Here is a 19,974-nt window from a genome sequence, read left to right on the forward strand (position 1 = left end):
CTTGCTATTTACATGTGCTTACAGAGGATTGGACTTAATCTGATAATACAAAAAAAAGTTAGGCTTGTGGGGAGAAACTCTCACCTGTCTCTAACCACTTCCCAAATCTGTTCCACAACTTTAGTATGTTAAAGGCAGAAGTAAAAGGTCAACATTTGTATCTAAACCACTACTGTGCTGATTTTTTTTTAACAGCTTTTGGAAAGCTGCTTTTTCCTATCAGTGTTACCATCTCAGTTCCATCTGCCAAGTTTTTGACTACAGATACCCCTCTTCTCTGTGTTTCAGGGAACTATGTGCTCAACTACCTTGCCACTAGGCCAAAGTTGGCAACCTTTGTCACACAAGCACTAATCCAGTTATATGCCAGGATCACAAAGTTGGGCTGGTTTGACTGTCAGAAGGATGAATATGTCTTCAGGAACGTGATCACAGATGTCACAAGGTTTTTACAGGTCAGATTTTTTGTAAGATGAATACACACCTTGTGGGATTTGAAAGTCTGTGCATTTTCAGTTATTGTTTTGCACCTTGGTATCCTCTGTCCAGTCTTTCATCTGTGAATAGTGACTGCCAAGGCTAAGCAGCTGCCAACTGGCAGGACAGGTCAGTTTTTATAATTAAAAGTTTGGTGGGGCAGGGATTTAGCTCTGAAAACTGCCACCATTAGTATTCAGTGGTGAGACACATCTTTAGCATTCCAGTTGCACAATTCTTCTTTCAAGTTCTGAAGCTTAAATACGCCATGCCGATTAGTGCAAAATGGTAAACGTGGGCTTATTGTCTATGAGGGAAATATGTGCCATGCTTGACTTGCTTTCATTCACTGCAAGGGTGATATATCCATGGAAGTCAGGTTTGATATTTCGCTAAGTTATCATAGCAAAATGTAGCTTAAAACTAGTGTGTTACACAAACATTATTGTTAGCAATTTTCTTTAGAAGTCCTGACTGTTGTTTCATAAATATACATGCTGTCACCACAGTGCAGGGTTTCATTTCCAACCCAAAAGACTGTTTAGTAGAAAGGTTGCATTATTATCAACAGCTGTCTCCAAACTGAAACTTCCTCCCAGAGAGATCAGTAAATCCTGTAACACTATGAATACTGATTTATTTGCTCTGAAATTTGTCGCAAAATCAAGAGTTGGAGGAAGACAGTAGAAGAAATCAAAATGACCAGAAGTTCTTCCCGGTGTGGAAGAGGAGATGTAATGTGTACAGGGCTTTTAATTCTGGAGTGGTAGAGTGTGGGCATTCAGAAAACAGGCTAACTACTATTATTTTAGGCATTTACTGGTATCTGCAGTGAAGTAAGATCTAGAAGGTGTTAAGTAATTTAAAGATTATGTTCCTTTCTGGGCTGGTAACTATGTCCCAAATAGTTTGCAGGTGCTCCTAGCTGAAATTATCAGAGCTAGAGTCCTCACTCTCCTGGCTCGTGACATAGGGAATGTGTGCTTTTTAATCAGGAACCTAATTAAATGGTGTGAATATCTATTTGCTGTGTTCAGTTTGAGATGGTCTGTTCCCCTTTGCTCAAGTTACCTGTTCCGGCTGTTAAAGTGTACAGGAGGCTGCACTTTTTTAAAGACATGGTTCAGCAAGGTTTTCCAGTGGCTTCTGTCTAGATATTATCTTGTAAATACTGAGACTGTCATCAAGAGATGGCTCCAGTAAAGAAGTGGCCAAGGTCCCAAGCCTGTATATGCTTGAATTTCTCTATTGCAGATGAGTTCAGTCTTTGAAGCTGGCGATCAGGGCAATTTGTGCAGAAGGTGCAAAGCAAGGTGGAGCTAGGAAAGGGAAGTTACAGAACAGAAACTGGGGCAAAGGAACAATACAGGTTGTTTCTCTTAAAGCATTTGATAAATGGATTACCGTTTCTAGTGAAGAGGTATCTGTAACAGACTCAGTTCACAATTGGCCCCTTGTTGGCAGTCTCAAGTGCAGCCAGAGGCTGAACAGGCTGTGAAGAATGGACTCCCTTCACTGGGAGATAGGCTGTCCTTCTTGGCAGGAGGGTTGTGGGGCGGGTGTGTGGAGAAACTTGGTCAGCTGCTACTCATGTTGTTCAAGGTCTGTAGTTTAAAAAGGGGAGGGGGGGGGAATGTTTATTTCCCAGAGTTTTCATCTGGTGACCTTAATACTCATCCTAGTATTGCAGAAATTTCTGCACGTTTTACCACAGCCTCTGTTAGAATTAAACAAACTGATTAAAAAAAAAAAATTCTAAATAAATCTTTTCAGAGTTAGGGCATAACACAAAGATGTTGATGAAACTATTAAATAAAAGGTGCCTACTTCTATTAGCTCATGTTACTGAACTCTTTAGAACCCTTTGCATTGCTAACAACAAGTACTTTAAAAACACGTTTTAAATTCTCTGCTTGGTATTGCTCATGGGCTTTTTTGCCAATCACAATACTACAAAGATAATGCATTTCTAGGCAAACATGTCAGAAATCTTCCAAGCAGAAAGGTCTTTGGATGATGGTGAAGCTTAATGAAAGCATCCTGGCACTGCTAACTGTGTTCCTTGTCCCGCTTTCCTTCCTCAGGATAGTGTAGAGCACTGCATCATAGGAGTGACAATCCTGTCCCAACTAACTAATGAAATTAATCAAGTAAGTGCTACAGCCTTCCTCAGTGAAGTAAGTGTCCAATTTTCTCATTCATATTGTTGTGTCCTGCTGTGTGTCTGTGCATTGTTTGGGGGTTTTTGTTTGGGGGTTTTTTTGGTGGGGAGGGGATGTTGTGTGGTTGGTGTTTTGGTTTTTTGTTTGGTTTTGGTTTGGTTTTTTATTATTTTTACGCAGTCACTTATTGTTGTGGTAAGATGCTGAAACCTCCTGTCCTGAGGAATTGTTTTGTTTCGCTGGCATCTTTCATCTTCTCTCATATTTGGATGTAATCTTTTGAGATGAAAAAGGAAGGAACAGTGCTAAGCAACTAGCCAAGCCTACCTAGTGAGGACAAAGCCCCGAGCGTGAGGACATCCCTAGCACCTTCTGTTGTTGGTCCCTGTGCATTGTTTCAGCTTACAGCATTCTTGTGCCAAGAAGTGAATGGAGCGTGCCCTCCTCCGTATTGACCAGGGAGATGAAACAAAGAGGATTTGTCAAATTGTGCAGATTTTTAAGGCGTCCTTTTCATTCACTATTAGATTTCATAGCGTTCTCAGCAGGTAGTTGTCAAATTCTGCTGGTTTATTGGGGCTGAGTGCTCAGTCCCTTGCACAGCCCTGGCCCTGGGTGACTGGCAGAAGAACGACTGGGCACGCCGAGTCTGTGGTGCTCTGGTATGGCACCCAGTCATGCCAGCTGCAGCAAGTCTTTCCAGGTTAGTTAGTTCAGTGGTTTGTAGAGCCCTCTAATGTTATGCCACCTCTCGGTATTTATGTTGAAAGCTGGAACAAGTGGCTTTACATGGTGCTATCGAAGCTGACATCGTTTTCCTAATCAGTGAGGCAGACTTTGCTGTAGCACCGTTGATGGCTAGCACAGTCCTAAGACAGCGTGAGGGTTGCCATGTGTATAAATGTCTCTAATTTTGCAGAGAGTACCAGTAACTAAGTATTTGATTTTTAATATCTTACTAAGGAAACTAGCCTTTCATTTTACTGGTATATTGAGTAATCCAGGCATTGGAACGGATAGGTCCTTGAGTGGGATTTGAAGGATGATTACAAATTGTTTTCAGAACTGGAAATGGAGGAGAAGATTTTGTCCTGGCCAGGGCAAAGCACCAGATTCTTCTGCTGGACTTGATGAAGTTCAGCACCTCTGACCTTCCCGAGCCCTGTGGTGTAATCTGAATGGCTTCTGCATCCATTTCAGACCCCAAATTCACTTTCATTCTTCAAGCCTGGCCTGATCAGTAAATCCTAACCCATAGATCTCCTCCTAACTCTTAAGCCATGTCTTGTTACCATTACGATTTCCTTGCCCACACTTTTGTACAATCCTTGCTCCATCTCCGCAGAGATCTGATCCTTCACTTCCTCGCATCAAGGGTGAAAGCAAGTCTGTTTAACTCTATAAATTAGTACATCAGCATCTTTGTACAGGGCTACAGCTTCTGCTTGCAGGATAATGTTCTGCACAGAAACTGTCACCTATCCCAGTTCCAGAATCTCTACAGGTTGATACTAAAATAAGCAACGAAGTTAAGGACTGATCAAAAAATCTCTTCCTAGTATCTTGGATATTAAATCTGCCACAGTTTACTACTCATTCCTAAATGTGCTTTGTGCCAGCAATTGCACAGGGCTGGATTCAGTGACTCATCTTGGAAAGTCTAAAACTGCCATTACTTGCAAAATAATAAATCTGCCAACATGCCCACTCATCAGAGTGGGGTCATCTACGCGTACATAGCAAAAAAACACCCAAAAACCCCTTCTGGGGCTTCTCTTCAGGCTTTTTTGATAACTATTTAAACTTCGAACTACATTGCATGAGAGCCGCGTTTTCTAGAGCTCTGTTTACTAAAACTTCTGTTCCAAAAGCTCACAGTACAAATAAAACAGAGTGCTAGTACCTGTTTTGAAGTATCAGTTTTCATCCTGTAAGTACTGCACAGACTTGCCCAGAGGTACTGTGTGTCCACTGTATTGTAGAAGTTCACTGATTTAAGCCTCATGATCTTGTGGTGAAGAAAAAGGAAATGCTCATTTGCCACAAGCCCAGAAATACATGAGATTTGTAATAACCATGGAGAAAGTAAATAATGCTTATTTTCTTAAAGACCCTGAAGTCTAATAGCACGAGCTGAGGAATCATAATTCAGTCATTAGAGCACCTGACAAATTTAGGTCCAGTTCTGATCTGCCACCAGCTACTGGGTGATGGAGGGCTTCTCTTTCTCACCTATAATACAAGAGACAAGAGCGTTTGCATCCTCCATGGGGTCATTGTGAAGGTTAGTACGTTAGTGAGGTCTGCAGTGGTTAGAGCTGTACTGGTTCCTGCAATACTGGATGAGATGTGTGCATATTTAAGTTAACAGAGGTAGTAACAAAAGCATAAAGAAAATGGAGATTCATGTTATGTGCATCTGCACTGGGCTGCAAGAAGGTTCCATCCCAGATGCACGACGATAACTGACTGCCCATCGGATAATTCATCCTGGGCAAGTGGAGTTTTGCCAGCCTGTGTTCAAATAAATGGCGAAGATGTCAAGTATCACTTCACTTTTCTCCTCTTCCTAGAAAATAGTCTATGAAGTGACATAAGTTCTGCTGCTGTTTGCCTGTGCTGGCCCATGCTGGAATGCATTGGTTGAATCAGTTGGAGACTTTGTTATCCAGTATAAAGCAATATGTGTGTGTTTGCCTCTTAGATCATGTCAGCTTTTTATTCTGATACGATGAGAGGTCCAGAACTGGAGTTTATAGTAGGTACAGCAAAGTCCAAACTGGCTGTCACTGGTTAACTGTCCTTCTAGTTTTCTTCTCATCTGTGCAGGTTCAGGAGGGGAATTATAATTGCTAGTAGTTGACCATGTGTCTGCCCAGCGGCTTCAGGTAGGATTTAACTCTTAGGAGTTCGGAGCACTTAAGAAAGCGGTGTTCAAGTTTCTAAAATGACTTAACTGCTGTTGAAAATACTGCTGTTGATTCTGCTTTGGAAGAGAGTAAACCCAACCCTCTTTTCTGGCAGGGGTACAGTGAAACTGCGTTGTAAGTATTGTAGGTGTAAAGTCCTGTCATCCATCAGCCAGCAATACTATTTTATTCGTGGAAGAACCACTGTTCTGCAGTAGCAGCACATACACAGTGGCAGTGCATCCCCCTGGTTTAGCCAGCTGGTGTGACATCGCTCTGGGGAGGGAAACCTTCATGTCCCAGTGCTTAACAGGGTTCCTATGGGTTCTGCTGGTCTTGTTCCACCTCTGCCTATCAGTTCTAAGCGCTGGTTTTCTCTCTGCTCAGGCGGATACTACTCATCCACTGACCAAGCACAGGAAAATAGCCTCTTCCTTCCGAGACTCATCCTTATTTGATATTTTCACACTGTCATGCAATTTACTGAAACAGGTAAGGAGACTGTCATTTGTCATCTCTCTTGGGGGCTGTATGTTGAGGCAACAGACTTTGGGCTGAAGTTCCGTCTGATGTAACTCTCCGGGAACGAGCGCTCTTGTTCTAAAAGCTATGTTCTGGACTTGTTTTTCAGCAAAGCTTTGACTTAGGTTTGTATTAACAAAACAAAAAATGAACATGACACAAATACAGAAATAAAACTCTCTTCAACAATTTTGATTGAACATACATGCCTGGCTTGGGTTAAACTTTCCTGTCTTAAAGCATCAGGAAAGAGATGATACGTTTGTTTTACATTTTAAATATCTTTGATTTACAGTACTGGCAGAGTGGTTTCCTGTAAAATAAGTCTTTGTCTCTTTCTTTTTTTTACCCTCAGTTTAAAACCCACATGGTGAGAGAAAAAATACTAGTGAAGATAGGTTTAATAGATTGAGACTAAAGATTGTCCTTGATGTTTTAACTCATGATGAATATTAGACTGTCTTATGTTCCACAGGTTTTTATTTTGTGCTAATTATCACACGTGAGTTAACTTGCTTAAAAATACTTAACCTTGGGACAAGGTAGCAATGCTCTGCTAGTAGGGTTGGGTTTTACCCCCCAAAAAGCAGTTTTTCTTTCAGCTGAAGTAGCACGTGCGTATTTTTTGTGAGCAGGTAGATTATCTGAAGAAAATTCTTGATTGTGCATCATGTTTCTTTTCTAAAAAGCTAATCTGGAGTTCTAATGGTGCCTTCAAAAATAGCCCCATACGAGAGAGTCTATCCCAATAAACTGAGTGGCAGTAGCACAGGTTTGATTAGTTTAACTTTTATCCTTCTAGCTGAGTGAAGTGTCAAAGCTGACAAATAGCACAAAGAGTGAAAGGAAATTTTATTTTAAAGATATTTCAAAATGAGCAGCTCTGGTTCTGTCACTAATAAAGGTGGGTACATGGGTGTAACTTGATCTTTTTTTCTCCTCCTGGTTTCTAAAGGAAGCAAGGCTTGTACAATTATGCTAGTGATCCTTTCCCATGCACCCATCCTCCTGAACCATAACAGCTTTGGTAACTTTTGAATTCATTGGCTTATTTCAGGTGCATTTGATGGTCAATTAGAGGTCTCAGAAATGAAAGGATTCCTCTAGTTTTGTGAAAAGAAGCACCTGGGGAGGTACAGGCAGGACAGGGTCCTTATAACTGCCCAGACTTGGAGAAAATTCAGCAAGTGCTGGTACTCAGCCATGAGGCATAAACCAGACCTTGTTAACCTGGTGTCCCCTGAATTGCACTGTTGTCCTGTACGTGTAGCTCTGGCTGAGCTATTGCCCACACAACTGTTGCTGCATGACCATGGGGACTTAAAGACTAGAAAGACACGGCTTGTCTCAGGAGGAAGCCCCTCTAGTTTTCCACCTTAACTCTTAATCATCTTGCTTTTGTTTCTTGCGATGCTGTGGTTTAAGACAAGTTGGAATGTTCTCTGTTGTCTCATGCAACATCCTTGTTTTCCTGTGATTAAACACCTGCTACACAATTTATGTCTTTTTTTTGTCTAATAGTAGCTGTCTCGAGCTTCTGTATATAAAGCAGAAGTTTCTAAGGTGATCCTTTCGACTGGGGAGGATTGGGCTGCAAGAAACCAATGATCATGTCTGTATCTATCTCCGTAAAACAGGGTGCATTTAGGCAGCCCCAGAAGAGTAAGTCTTTGTGATACAGTGGAGAGAGTGAGGAAGACATTCCAGCGACCACTGGCAGTGTCGGCACAGTGCAGTGTGTTATTTGCAATAGACTTAAGCTGGAAGAAGTTAGTTTTGGTTAAAGTACAGAGTGATAATACAAAGGATAGAGGGGCTGGCCTGTCCCTGGAGTACAGACCTGAGTGCTACATTTAAACTGCAGTGAAATGACTTAGCATTTCATGTCCGCCGAGTTCTTTGTGTTACTTGAGTGTCCATGTTTTCCCTGCCCATAGCAGAGTGTTGTAACCGGAGCAGAGCTTATACAGATCATCTGTGCAACAAAAGTGAATGCACTCATTTCCATATGAGGGTTAGGTGGAGCAACAGGATTCCCTGCTGCTAGGTGCTTGTCAGGCAGAAAATGTGTTCTTGTGTTTAACCTTAATAAGAACTTCCTTATCTCCTAAATCTCACAGTTTAATTGCAGGCTGGCAAGCCTGGCTGCTTTTCTCCTGTGCAGTACAAGCCCAGTGAAAAAGAAAGCACTGTCTGTTTATCCATCTTGTGTAAAGACTAAGCATGTAAATACACATGCTGTCTGTAAAAGTATGCGATAGCTGGGGTTGGTGCTTGTGGCATATGATCCTTATGGTTGCCGCATCCTGTTTAAAGTTGAATACCTGCCTCAAACTCAGCTGTCACCTTGATTTTTTTTTTTTCTTTTTACTTTTTTTAATCTGATGTATTTTATAGGCTTCTGGGAAGAACCTGAATCTAAATGATGAAAGCCAGCATGGTCTGCTCATGCAGCTGCTTAAGCTCACACATAATTGCCTGAACTTCGATTTCATTGGCACATCAACAGACGAGTCCTCAGATGATCTTTGCACTGTGCAGATCCCAACCAGTTGGAGATCAGGTAATCTTGCTGGAGGAAGAGGGCTAATCTACAGCATACCAGCTGAAAGCATGGGTGATTTGCTAAAGCCCTCTCTGTACTTAACAAATAAACTTTTGCATACAATGCCAGATGTAGAATCCAGCCTTTTCTTAGTGTGATTACAAATGCAGTTCAGTTTGGGTTGGCCATCTTGAGCTATAAAAACACTCCTCTACCCTTCCAGTCTTACACCTGCCAATTCAAGAAACGGTAAACTTTTTTTTTAAATGTAAATAACAAATAAGTCAGTACCTGTTCTCAATATCCTTTCTGTTCTCACCAGTCATTTTGTAGGCAGTTTCACAGATTGTGTTTTTAAAATATTTTCCTGTAATTTTGTCTTAGTACCAAGTACCAGTGGGTTTACTTTATTTCTAGGAAGGGCAATTGTGTAAAAATGTAAAATCCTTTGGAAATTTTCTTAAAGCATGGTACTTCATGTGACAAGTACACATGCCATTGTTGATAAGATAAGCATTAGACCTATGGAAAGCAGTAAATGGAGGTGTTCTCAGTAAAATGCTCCGTTCTGTTTCAGCATTCTTGGATTCTTCGACCCTTCAGTTGTTTTTTGATCTTTATCATTCCATCCCTCCTTCGTTTTCTCCCCTGGTAAGTTAAGTGTTTATTTTCCTTACAGACTCCACTACCAGAAAGTGTTTGTAGGATTCATCTGGGAGATTTACTGTTGGTTAAAATGCCATAGGCTGACTTCAGACCTTTACTTTGAAGGCACTGCCTTGTGCTACAGCGACAACAGGGAGGCTGGTCCAGTGCTGCTGCTGCTAATAGTTTTGATGCATCTGCAGGCTTTGGATTTGACCTAAGAGCAGCTTGTTTTGCTGGAAGTCCAACCTACTTCTTTGTCCTTGTGTAGCCTAGGCTCTGCCTGCTCACTCTGCCAGTAAGCCCTTTTTGAGGGATGTAGCTTATGTTATTTCCACCGTGCTGCTAAGTTGATCCTAAAACCATTCTGCGAGTAGGTAGCAAGTCTGGGAGCACAACTGCAAAATGTAGTTTCTCCTTCCACACTTTAAAACTAGGCCGTGTCCCAGTTGGATGAAATGGCCAATAGCATAACTGAACTAAAAGTTGGATTATTTCCTCCTGAAAAAATTGCCTGCCAGGCATTTATCTATCGGATAAATATTTTTCATAATTAATGCTACAATGAAAACATGCCCTTTGGCTAGGGAGAGAAGGGTCCTTCAGAAGTATTTTTTCTGCTGAGACTCTCAGTACTGTTCATTATGTTGAAGGGTTACTCGCTAATTCTGAATTTAAAGCCTCAAATATTCATAAGAGATTTTAACAGTGTAAGACTTTTTTTTTTTTTTTTTTTTTTTTTTTTGTTACTGAATAGAAATCTGAAACAATTACGCCTCTAATTGTCCTGCCTCTTTGATCAGGAAATGTAAGAACCAGCAAGAATGAGAGGCTTAGCAGTTGAGCAGGTAGTCCTTACACTGGTCAGAGGGAATGGGGCTTTGCCTCCGGATAAGGATTGCAGGGTGCTAGTCATAACTGACTGCCGCTGCTCTTCCAAATCCTGCTCACCAGCCTGTTACTACTGCAGCTGCACCTTGGGAATTTGCTCTTGATTTAAATTTCAGAGGTTTGGGTTGAGAACAATTTAATATTTTTTTCTTGCCAGTCTTCTATCTTCTGCGATACTTTTCCAAGTCTGTGTTAAGTTTCCCAGCTTTCCCAGCCAGTCCTAGTCTGTTTTCAGTCTTATGCAATCTGTGTTCTTCATCTGAAGAAATCCCAGCATTTTGGGGACCAGAGTTTGGACACACCTTTGACTGTCAGGATAGAGATGTTCCTTTGGGTGATGTGGTTTTTTCTCTCTGCTGTAATTTGTTTCTACACTTTTACGTAGACTACACAGAATTGCAAAGATGAAGGAGCTGTCGTGTAGCATGCAAAGGAGCATCAGACTTAAATGATTTGTTGTGTCATGAAAAGGAAACGTGCTGTTCATTTCACTGTTCTAATCCCTCCCTTTCTATTTTATTCTCTTTGCGTCTTTTAGGTTTTATCCTGCCTAGTGCAGATAGCCTCTGTACGCAGATCCCTCTTCAACAATGCGGAAAGAGCAAAGTTTTTATCTCATCTCGTTGATGGAGTTAAACGAATACTGGAAAACCCACAGGTGAGTATTTCAGATGCAGTCAGTGGAATTGTGTCTCTGTTTCCTCTGCATCGAGTTTCTTCACCAAAAATACTTTCTAATGTACATGTCCTACTTGTGGCACTGGGGAGAAGGGAGTAACACCTTGCTGCTCTTTGCCTTTTCCTGCTGTTTCACCATAAATCTGCGCCTCTTTTAGCTGACTGCCATATGTTGCAAAGTAGTGCTGTTTCTCAATTCTTCTCTTTTTCTCCTCTCAGAGTTTGTCAGACCCAAATAACTACCATGAGTTCTGCCGATTGCTGGCCCGATTGAAAAGCAATTACCAGTTGGGAGAGCTGGTGAAGGTGGAGAACTACCCCGAGGTCATCCGACTCATTGCCAACTTCACCGTGACCAGCCTGCAGGTACAAAGTGGTTTTACTTACCCTCAATGGGTCTTTATGCCCCTTGTCTTCTGAAACAAAATTATAACCCTCTTGTCTGTTCTTTGCCCCTTAATTCACTGTATGTTATTTTTACCAAAAAACCCTGCAAACTCTGTGACAGAATCCTGTGGTGTAGCATTGATTATTCTGTGAATTCCTGCTGAATGGAACAGGAGCAGTATGTGGAGGAAGGCAGGGTTGCTATGCCTCCAGAGTCTTTCCATGTCCTAGCAGGGGAAAAAAAAAAAACAACAAAAAACCAAACCTTGTTAAATAAGGCTTATTTTTAGAATTATGTATCACTTCACTATTAAAATGCAGTTGCAGGGATTGCTAGTAATATGAATATCATGCCATATTCCCACTGAGTTTTCCACTGGTATACAGCTTGTAATTATACCCCTGCACAGAATATGGTTTAAAAAAAATTGTATAGCTTACATAATACCTTTGTTTGTTAAATTTTGATATTTATCTGGAAAACAGCTTTAAAAACTGTACATTCTGTTTGGGGAGCTGTCTGCAGAGTGCTACAGTATGAGCTCAGTAGTAGTTTGGGACCAAAGGCTTTGGCTCAGTTACACAGCCTAGGAACTCGGGATTATCTTTCAGTCTTTACTGAATGCTGATAATACCCGCTGAATCCAGGTGTGAACTGAATTTCATTGTTAAAATTGGCAACCAGATCATAAAAGCTTTTAGCTGTTGCTATATCTAGTGCTACATGAGTCAAAATAGTATGGGTAAAACAATCAAGGCCATAACTCACTCGTTTCCTTTCCTTTTTTCTCTCTTGGCTCCTGGTAGCACTGGGAGTTCGCACCGAACAGTGTTCACTATCTCCTAAGCTTGTGGCAGCGGCTGGCTGCATCAGTGCCCTATGTTAAAGCCACAGAGCCTCACATGCTTGAAACATACACACCAGAAGTCACAAAAGCTTACATCACATCCAGGCTGGAATCTGTGCACATCATATTGAGGTAAGAAAAGCAGAGAGGTGGCAGCACTTCTGCTTGTTGGCACCAGGGTCTAACGCAGAAGGCTCTAATGTGTTTCTTTTCTGAGTTTTGTTTTAAAAATGGGCATGACTGCAGGAAGTTTTGTGAGTCACCAAAAGATTTCTAAGGGAGGCTTACCTAAATCGCAAATTCTGTTGCTTATAAAAAAGAGATTTTTAAATTGTTTTAAGCTGTTTTTTTTCAGACCTTGCTCAATCTCAAATGGCTGAGATTGATCTGAGCGGTCTCCGACATGTTATGGGTAAAATTCATCTTATCTAGCATCATACATCCACAGCATACTGTTTACACTCCGAATTGCCTTTGTAGCAGAGAGGAATAAGTATGCAAAGTGTGATTCGCTTAATTTTTGGATCTCTGCTGTAGGATGGCACAAATTATACCTGAAAGTTGGGGGTTTTGTTTTGTTTTTTGGGTTGTATTTTTTTTCTTCCTTTGAGTGTTGGGGCAGCCTTCAGGACTCTGTTGCAGTGCCTGAATTTGTGTGGGATGAATTCTACCTTGTGTGTGTTTGTGTTTGATGAAAACAGATGGTCAAGTATAGAAAAATAATGCCTCCCTTAAGGAAGACTGATCAGCTTATACCTTTTTAGCTATCTAGCAATGCAAGGGAGGAGCAGCAGGTTTAGCTAGTTCTGGAGTTCGCAATAAACTTATTGTTGAGGTTAGCGTATTTAGAGGAAAAGGCAGCTAAAACATTGAGAAAGATGGAAAGCTTTGTTATACAAAGACAATCAGACAGAGACCTTGTTCTTGGCTCTGCACGTTCTGTTCAAAGACCTGGATAAATGTTAAAGACGTAAGAAGAGCTTACTCATCCCAGGTCCTGATGGCCTTTCCACCTGAACCGCTACTGTTTGTCTGATTTATGGCCGCAGTTAACAATCAGATGGTTACGTTGGTCTGTGTAGCTCTCCATAGTGACAAATAGTAGAGGCAGAGACTTTAGTCATTGGAATTGGTGTATGCCTGGGAAAGCATTCTCTTTCTGATTGAAATAAGCCTATGTTATGGGTTAAGCTATCTCTGCATTTTAAGTCCTTTTCTAATGTGCTTTCTTGCTGCTTAGGGATGGTTTGGAGGATCCACTGGATGATACTGGCCTTGTGCAACAGCAGCTAGATCAGCTATCCACCATTGGCCGGTGCGAGTATGAGAAGACCTGTGCTCTGCTTGTGCAGCTCTTCGACCAGTCAGCCCAGTCCTACCAGGAGCTGCTGCAGAGTGCCACCGCTAGCCCTATGGATGTTGCTGTACAAGAAGGTGAGCGTGTTTGGAGGACTGTGGCCTGTAAGCTTGCAGTAGGTTGCCTGTTCTCAAAAGTACGTTTCAGAAGCCTGCATTCCTGGTGAAATCCATAAATGGGGAGGCAGATCTCACAAACATTACCTTGGGGAGGTGCCCGTATGGTGTAGAGTATTTTTGGCTGTGGACAGACACTCCCGATGCACACAGCATTGCTGGCTGAAGATATTGCTGTCCTACAACTGACTCCGTTCCTTTTTTGGGGGAATGTAGTGCATCTTCTTGCCTAGTCTTTCAGAGACAAGTTCCAAGGATGTTCCCCCATCCACAGGTGGTCAGCACTGCCTGCCCCATCCCTCTTTTCTCTGAGGCAGGATATGGAGTGGTCATTTGAACCTCCCCACTGGCTGTGGCAGAAACCTCAGCTGTTTGTTGGTAATGAGTAACTGGGAGTGGGGTTTTCAGTCGGTGCCACTGTCTGAAGGAGGGTGTCTGTCCGCAGCATTGGGTGGGTGCAGCGTGGAGGTTTTGTACTTGCACAGCTGGTTGGTTTAGGAATTGCTTAACACTGGCCATAAAGAAACAGTTCCTTTGGAGGTTCAGGTATAGCTGTGTTATGCCCCCTTTCTAATAATGTAGCTGGCTTCCCCTTTTGTGGGGGACTTGGGGACATCAGCACAAGTATGGAAACTGTTCCTCTTCCTTCTGAAACAGTATTGTCTGAGCTAATGCAGTACATGGGGTTTTTGGGGGGGGGGCAAAACTCCATATGATGTTGGCTTCTCCACCAGCCACATGTACTTTGAAAGAATAAAGGCTGCCTGCTGGTATCTGCACATATTTAAATACATAGAATACAGTGTTACAAGAAAGTGGCTTTCTGCAGTGGAATAGCTTTAAATAATGAAAATCTTCCAGGCAGACCTGGCATTCTTGTTTCTTTACTAGAAAAGTTGTGCCTGTTCTCCTCCAAGTGGAAAATTGAGTAATTTTGGTATAGATGGGGACTAGAGCAGAAAGATACTCATTGTGAATCTTGTCTTTGCCAAAATAAAATGCAAATCTCTGCAGCTTCCTCCGCGAAATGTGTGACGCCTTGGTTCTGATGTCCTCTGTTGGTTTCAGGGCGCCTGACGTGGCTCGTCTATATTATCGGGGCAGTGATTGGTGGTAGGGTCTCGTTCGCCAGCACGGATGAGCAGGATGCGATGGATGGCGAGTTGGTTTGTCGGTAGGGATGCTGACTGTTTTCTAGCTGCACCGCTATTGAAGTCAACAACAGAATTGCTATCACGAAGCTGCCACCACGTTCTTCCCCTCTTTTCACTGAAAAGAACAGTGTGGAATTGGCCATCCTGAAAGAAGAGATTGGCAGCACTGGCTAGAGTCAGTCAGCAAACTTCTGCTGTGGCTTGGCTAAATTGGGAAATCTTGGGTTGTAAGAAAGAGAATGAGAGGGGAAGAGCATGTAAGAGGGGAATTCATACCGGGCTTAAATGCATGCATTGGAGCAGAATTAAATGCATGATGGCTTTTTGCTGGGGTGGGGAGAAAAGTCTTTTTCCTAGTTAAGAAGCCAAGGTGGGTTTTGTCTGTAAATACACTGTGAATGTTGTAGTTCTTCTACAACTGTTAAAACTTTATACTGTCTTCTAACACATGCTGGATTTTCAGGATTGTAAATCCTCTCCAGTGCAAGCTTTATTTGATGGATGTGAGAACATGTAGCTTACAACTCAGAAACAACCTTGAATCACGCTGAAAGCTTTGTGGTCCAGAGCCTACTTGCTCTGCTCGGAAGCTAGGGCAGTAAAGGAGTTAAACTGTGAATGTATAAAGTAATCTATAATGGAAGCTGGCCTGTTGGTGAGCCAATAGATAACGTCAAGCAGTGGCTTCCCATGTTGCTGATGAGTTACTGAAGGGGGAATAGTGAGACCTTCGCTTCATATCAGCTACCTTTAGTGCCAAAGTATATGATACCTTTTCATAGAAGTCTGTTTACGTTTTACCTTCTTTCCCACTCTGTGTTTTGTGGCACTCGCGAAAAAGATTATTGTTGCTTTTGCCCCTCCCGTTCTGCTGCATGTGTGTTACTTACCTTACAATCCCTCCACCCCTCCCTTGCCAGCAAGGTCTACTCATTGAGCCTGTGCACAGGTCACAGCATTTTTTCTGCAGGGCTCACAACAAAAGCCAAACTGAAGTGGGAGTGGCGTTTAGTCTGGCTCTTGTGAGGGGAGCAGGTAGTGGTTTCTCAGGTGGGTTTGAGAACACAGTGGATCAGTCACTGGGTAAGTGACTCGAAACTCAGTTCTCCAGCAAATTAAGACCAAGGCCTTGCATCCCTGTTAGAAGGGATATAGAAGCCTTATAATGGCCTTGCACGGAAGAAGAATGTGCCCTAGTCAGTGTTCTGTTATCAGTTTTGTCAGTTCTTGACCCAAAATGACAATGCCCGCAGAAAGTAAAAAATACAGTGTGCACAGCCTGGAAACAACACCATGTGCCAGAAATCCCTCGTTTCTCCCAGTGTCCGTCAGCAAGTTGTGTTTTTCCCACCTCTCTCCAGAGTGCTCCAGCTGATGAACCTGACGGACTCTCGTCTGGCGCAGGCTGGGAATGAGAAGCTGGAGCTTGCCATGCTGAGCTTCTTTGAGCAATTTCGGAAGATCTATATTGGAGATCAGGTGCAGAAGTCTTCCAAGGTAATCAGTCCCTTTGGCTATGTCTCTTTGGTGATACAAAGTCCAGTAATAGCTTCCCTTTTTAAATGAAAGCAAGTGGCATTACTTGTTTTGTCTTCTTTATAGCTGAAAATATTTAAGAGACCTGTCTACTGTGTTTTCTAGATACATGTCCAGTGTTAACATCGCAAAGCCTGAGCTGTTGGTTGAAATACCATGTTCTGTATGTGTCAGGAATGAGCCAGTGACTATGACAGCCTAGAACTTGAGACCTGGGTTCAGTTTTGTTACCTGCCAGGTTTCTGCTGTGACTTCAAATGAGTCCCTTAAGCCTATATACTTGTGAAAGTGTGCAAGCCGCACCACTTCATACACCCATGAGGAGCCTGAGCTTAGCAGCTGTGCCTTGCTTCCTTGGCTCTGAAGAGAAGATAAATATCCAGTCTTTTCGTCACGAGACAATTGTAGATGTACTGGACTTTGAACGTCTTGGTGCCTCTTTAGAGACGCAAAATATCTCTTTTTAAATTAAAAGAATATGTGAAGAGTGGGAATATCATTACGCCAGAATTAGCTTCTCTTCTCTTCCTTTCCAGTAACCTATGACCTTCCTTCCCCACCCCAGAGACTTTGGAGCAGTGGTGTGACAAGAGGCTTAGAGTTCTAGACAAAATCACTAAGATACTGCATGTAGCTGCAGGTGGAGGAGCACTGTTGTTATGTGCCCTTTCCCTAGCAAAAGCAAGTGCTTTGGCTTCTGTGTACAGTATCTGAACCTGCTATGACTAGCGATAGAAAAGAGTTAGCAGTGATTAGGGCAAGTATTTGTCTGGATCAGATCACAAGCATCTCTGTGCATTGTTTGACTGATTTGGGAAGGCCCAGAGCATGCACCCTCCCAGGCATGTGTGCCACAAAGGGAGAACAAGTGAAAAACAAATAGTCTTTGATGATTACTTGTTTTCTTGACAGCTTTTAAATTGGTGTTATTTTTTCCCTCCAGCTGTACCGCCGTCTCTCAGAGGTCCTGGGGTTGAATGATGAGACCATGGTCCTGAGCGTCTTCATAGGAAAAATGTAAGTGTTCCTGCTTGCAGGCATCAGAGATTCCAGGGTTGATTTGAAGGTATAACCAGGAAAACTGGAATATGAGGGAGTGTCGTGCAGTCTAAAACTAGTAACATCTGGCTACTCACGAGAATTACAGACTTTTATCAGGGCTTAAGTCACGCACAATATCCAGGATTGATTTATCCACCGTGGAGACGCAAAAATAAGCCGTACACCAGGATAATGGATTCTCTTTCCAGTGCCTGCTTAGTAAAACCAAAGTCAGAGAGAGGACAGCCTCAAGCACTCATGCCCTATCACTTGACTATTGGCAATCACCAGCCACGAAAGCTCTATGGGGAGGGGACTGCTCCTTCAAAGGTTTTCTTTGCAAATTGTGCTGTTCAGTGCCAGAGTAGCGCAAGTCCTTTTTTTTAAAATTCTTCCACTCTGGTGAGCACCCTATTCGGCCTGTTCCTTGGCAGCTCTCCTCTGGACCGAACCTGTCGACTGGCTTTTTGTCATGTCTTTGGCAGCCTCTGCTAGCATTTTGAACCAATTCAGTAGCTCCAATGCTGACGCCCAGTGCCGTGCGCCTGGTGATGTGCAGCCCCTAGCTCCCGCTCAACTTCTTTAGCATCGCCCCCCATCTTTACGTGCATGGGGCCTTGCCTACCCTCGCGCACCCTGGCTGCGCATCATCCCCAAGGGTTGAAATGGCTCTCCTGGAAGAAGCAAGGGCTACTAGAATTCTGCAGCTGACAGTGGATGGTGCAGGTGCAGAATTGCATACGTCTGCATGTAGTCACTGCCGCAGAATTCTCTTACCCTTGCTGCAGAAACCAGCCCTGGAGTGCCACAGAATTCCAAGGGCCTGGGTATGGGCCAGTGTAGCTTGGGACCCAAGTAGTGAAGATTATCTGAAGGATAATTTTCTAGTCAACCAAATGTAAGTACAGTAATTTTATACCAATATTTTGTGGCTTGTGATGTCTGTGGTTTCGGTGGAGGGTGGAGCTGATGATGTTGGGTGACTTTTGAACTGGAAGAATCCGCCGCACAGCAAAGGGGAAGCTGAGCAAGCCCCTCTGATCCGTCCTTGTTATCCTCTTCCCTAGCATCACCAACTTGAAGTACTGGGGTCGATGCGAGCCTATCACCTCCAAGACACTGCAGCTGCTCAATGACCTCTCCATTGGATATCCTTTTCAGAAGAGCTGTTGGGTGCACAGGACACTTAAACCTCAGGATGGGGGAAGAGTGACACAGATGCTCGGCTGGAACAGGACTACTCTGTGTGTAACAGATTCCTGAACCACTTCGTCTTCTGGGTAGTGAGAAGAGCAGAGTGCGAGTGCTTGGTCAATGTCTTATCCAGCTGTTGAATTGCAGTAGATGGCTATAATATTGTAGGGGAGGGGGGTATTATTTTGGATCATAATTGCTTTGTAGCTTACCGTCCACAGTTAACTTGTTTACAATCACAGTCTGTCTTACGGTCTTCTACTTGTCCTTCCTGGCAGAGTAAATAAAAATGGTCGCTGCAGGTCTCTACAGTAGAGACTTATGCAACTTGGTTGCTCTTGAAATAAGTGGAAGAGAGGCTAGAACATATTGAATAATATAGACGTAAGTCCTCTTCCAGTTTTGCCCTGGAAAGTGCTTTGCAAGCATGGCAAGAAGTTTTCTGCTGACTCTGCTGCTTCCTTAACACCCCCTTTACATACAGTAGTGTTAGAAAGCTGGTGAAACTGAGCGCCGTACAGTTCATGCTGAACAATCACACGGTAAGTCCTTTCACCTTCTGCTTCTTGTCTCACAGCAAACTCTTCCATCTGCCTTTGTGCATCTGAGATAATCCCCTGATTTTAACACCTGGACATACTTTTGAAGTTTACCTGTCTCCCAGATGCTTCCATCATATTCGATGAGCCTCTAGAAGATGTGATCTGTGTTCCATCTCTCTCTGTTCAAAGCCTGCCCTTCAATTTTGAGGGGCTGTAATTATGTGGTACCTTTCATACCCGAAGGGTTAATGTGGGGGTGTCTTTACTCTCCACTGAAAGACAGCCATCTCCAGAGTGAAATGCAGGAGACAGCTGATACTGCTGCACATGCAGGCAGACAGCAGTAAGCGCTGTTTGTGCAATTTAATGCAAAATATAACAGCATTTCAGTGCGCCAGCTTTCATTCTAGAAGTGCTGATTTGGAAGAAGTGCCATCACTTGCAGCGGTCAGGATAGCAGCCTTGTTCCTTGGTTGCTACCAGTATGGTATTCCCTGTGCGGATCTGGGATGCTGACTTGAAATCAAAAATGTTAGAACGAGCAACTAGAAGCCAGCAAAGTATCAGATTCCTGACTTGCCTCTGGGAGCGTGTGGTCATTTGATGCTCCGATGCGGGAGCGATAGGACTCCCAGTACCGCATCCAGAAGTTTTGCATGGACTGGTTGAACGAGGGAGGCACTGTATTCCTTGAGCTAGGGGATATTTTGCAAGCAGTCCCACATCCTGTGTTTGGCCCAGAAGCTGCATTGTCTGGGCTGCTGTTTCTGTGGAGAATGTGGGCAGAGTAACTGGGGCTCTGTCTGCAGAGGGTTGGTTTTCAGCAACCTTAATGCCTAAAGGGTCCCCATGAGTAAGGGGGGCAGATTGCTTCTGGGCTGTGGTGGCAAAGCAAGACTTCCTTGTTCATCTGGTCCTGGGGAATTCCAAGATGAAAGATGATAGCTCTGGTATCTTTGCCAGCAGATAG

General features: G+C 43.1%; 1 protein-coding gene across 2 annotated transcripts in view; it reads left to right on the forward strand.

Annotated features, from left to right (window-relative positions):
• The window catches only part of XPO7 (exportin 7), a 50,019-nt gene that overhangs the window by 19,970 nt on the left and 10,075 nt on the right, over positions 1-19,974 (forward strand). The window contains exons 4-17 of one of the 2 annotated variants that reach the window (XM_052805341.1): positions 289-455; positions 2,562-2,654; positions 5,936-6,040; positions 8,468-8,633; positions 9,193-9,266; positions 10,690-10,809; positions 11,049-11,195; positions 12,024-12,196; positions 13,305-13,498; positions 14,606-14,711; positions 16,053-16,188; positions 17,171-17,244; positions 18,336-18,416; positions 18,941-19,004. In XM_052805341.1, coding sequence (XP_052661301.1) covers positions 289-455; positions 2,562-2,654; positions 5,936-6,040; positions 8,468-8,633; positions 9,193-9,266; positions 10,690-10,809; positions 11,049-11,195; positions 12,024-12,196; positions 13,305-13,498; positions 14,606-14,711; positions 16,053-16,188; positions 17,171-17,244; positions 18,336-18,416; positions 18,941-19,004 — 1,700 coding nt within the window. The remainder of the gene's footprint in view (positions 1-288; positions 456-2,561; positions 2,655-5,935; positions 6,041-8,467; positions 8,634-9,192; positions 9,267-10,689; positions 10,810-11,048; positions 11,196-12,023; positions 12,197-13,304; positions 13,499-14,605; positions 14,712-16,052; positions 16,189-17,170; positions 17,245-18,335; positions 18,417-18,940; positions 19,005-19,974) is intronic. The other variant, XM_052805342.1, reaches the window with a different exon arrangement.

Source organism: Harpia harpyja, chromosome 13, assembly GCF_026419915.1.
Source record: "Harpia harpyja isolate bHarHar1 chromosome 13, bHarHar1 primary haplotype, whole genome shotgun sequence".
NCBI classification, from domain to species: Eukaryota; Metazoa; Chordata; class Aves; order Accipitriformes; family Accipitridae; genus Harpia; species Harpia harpyja.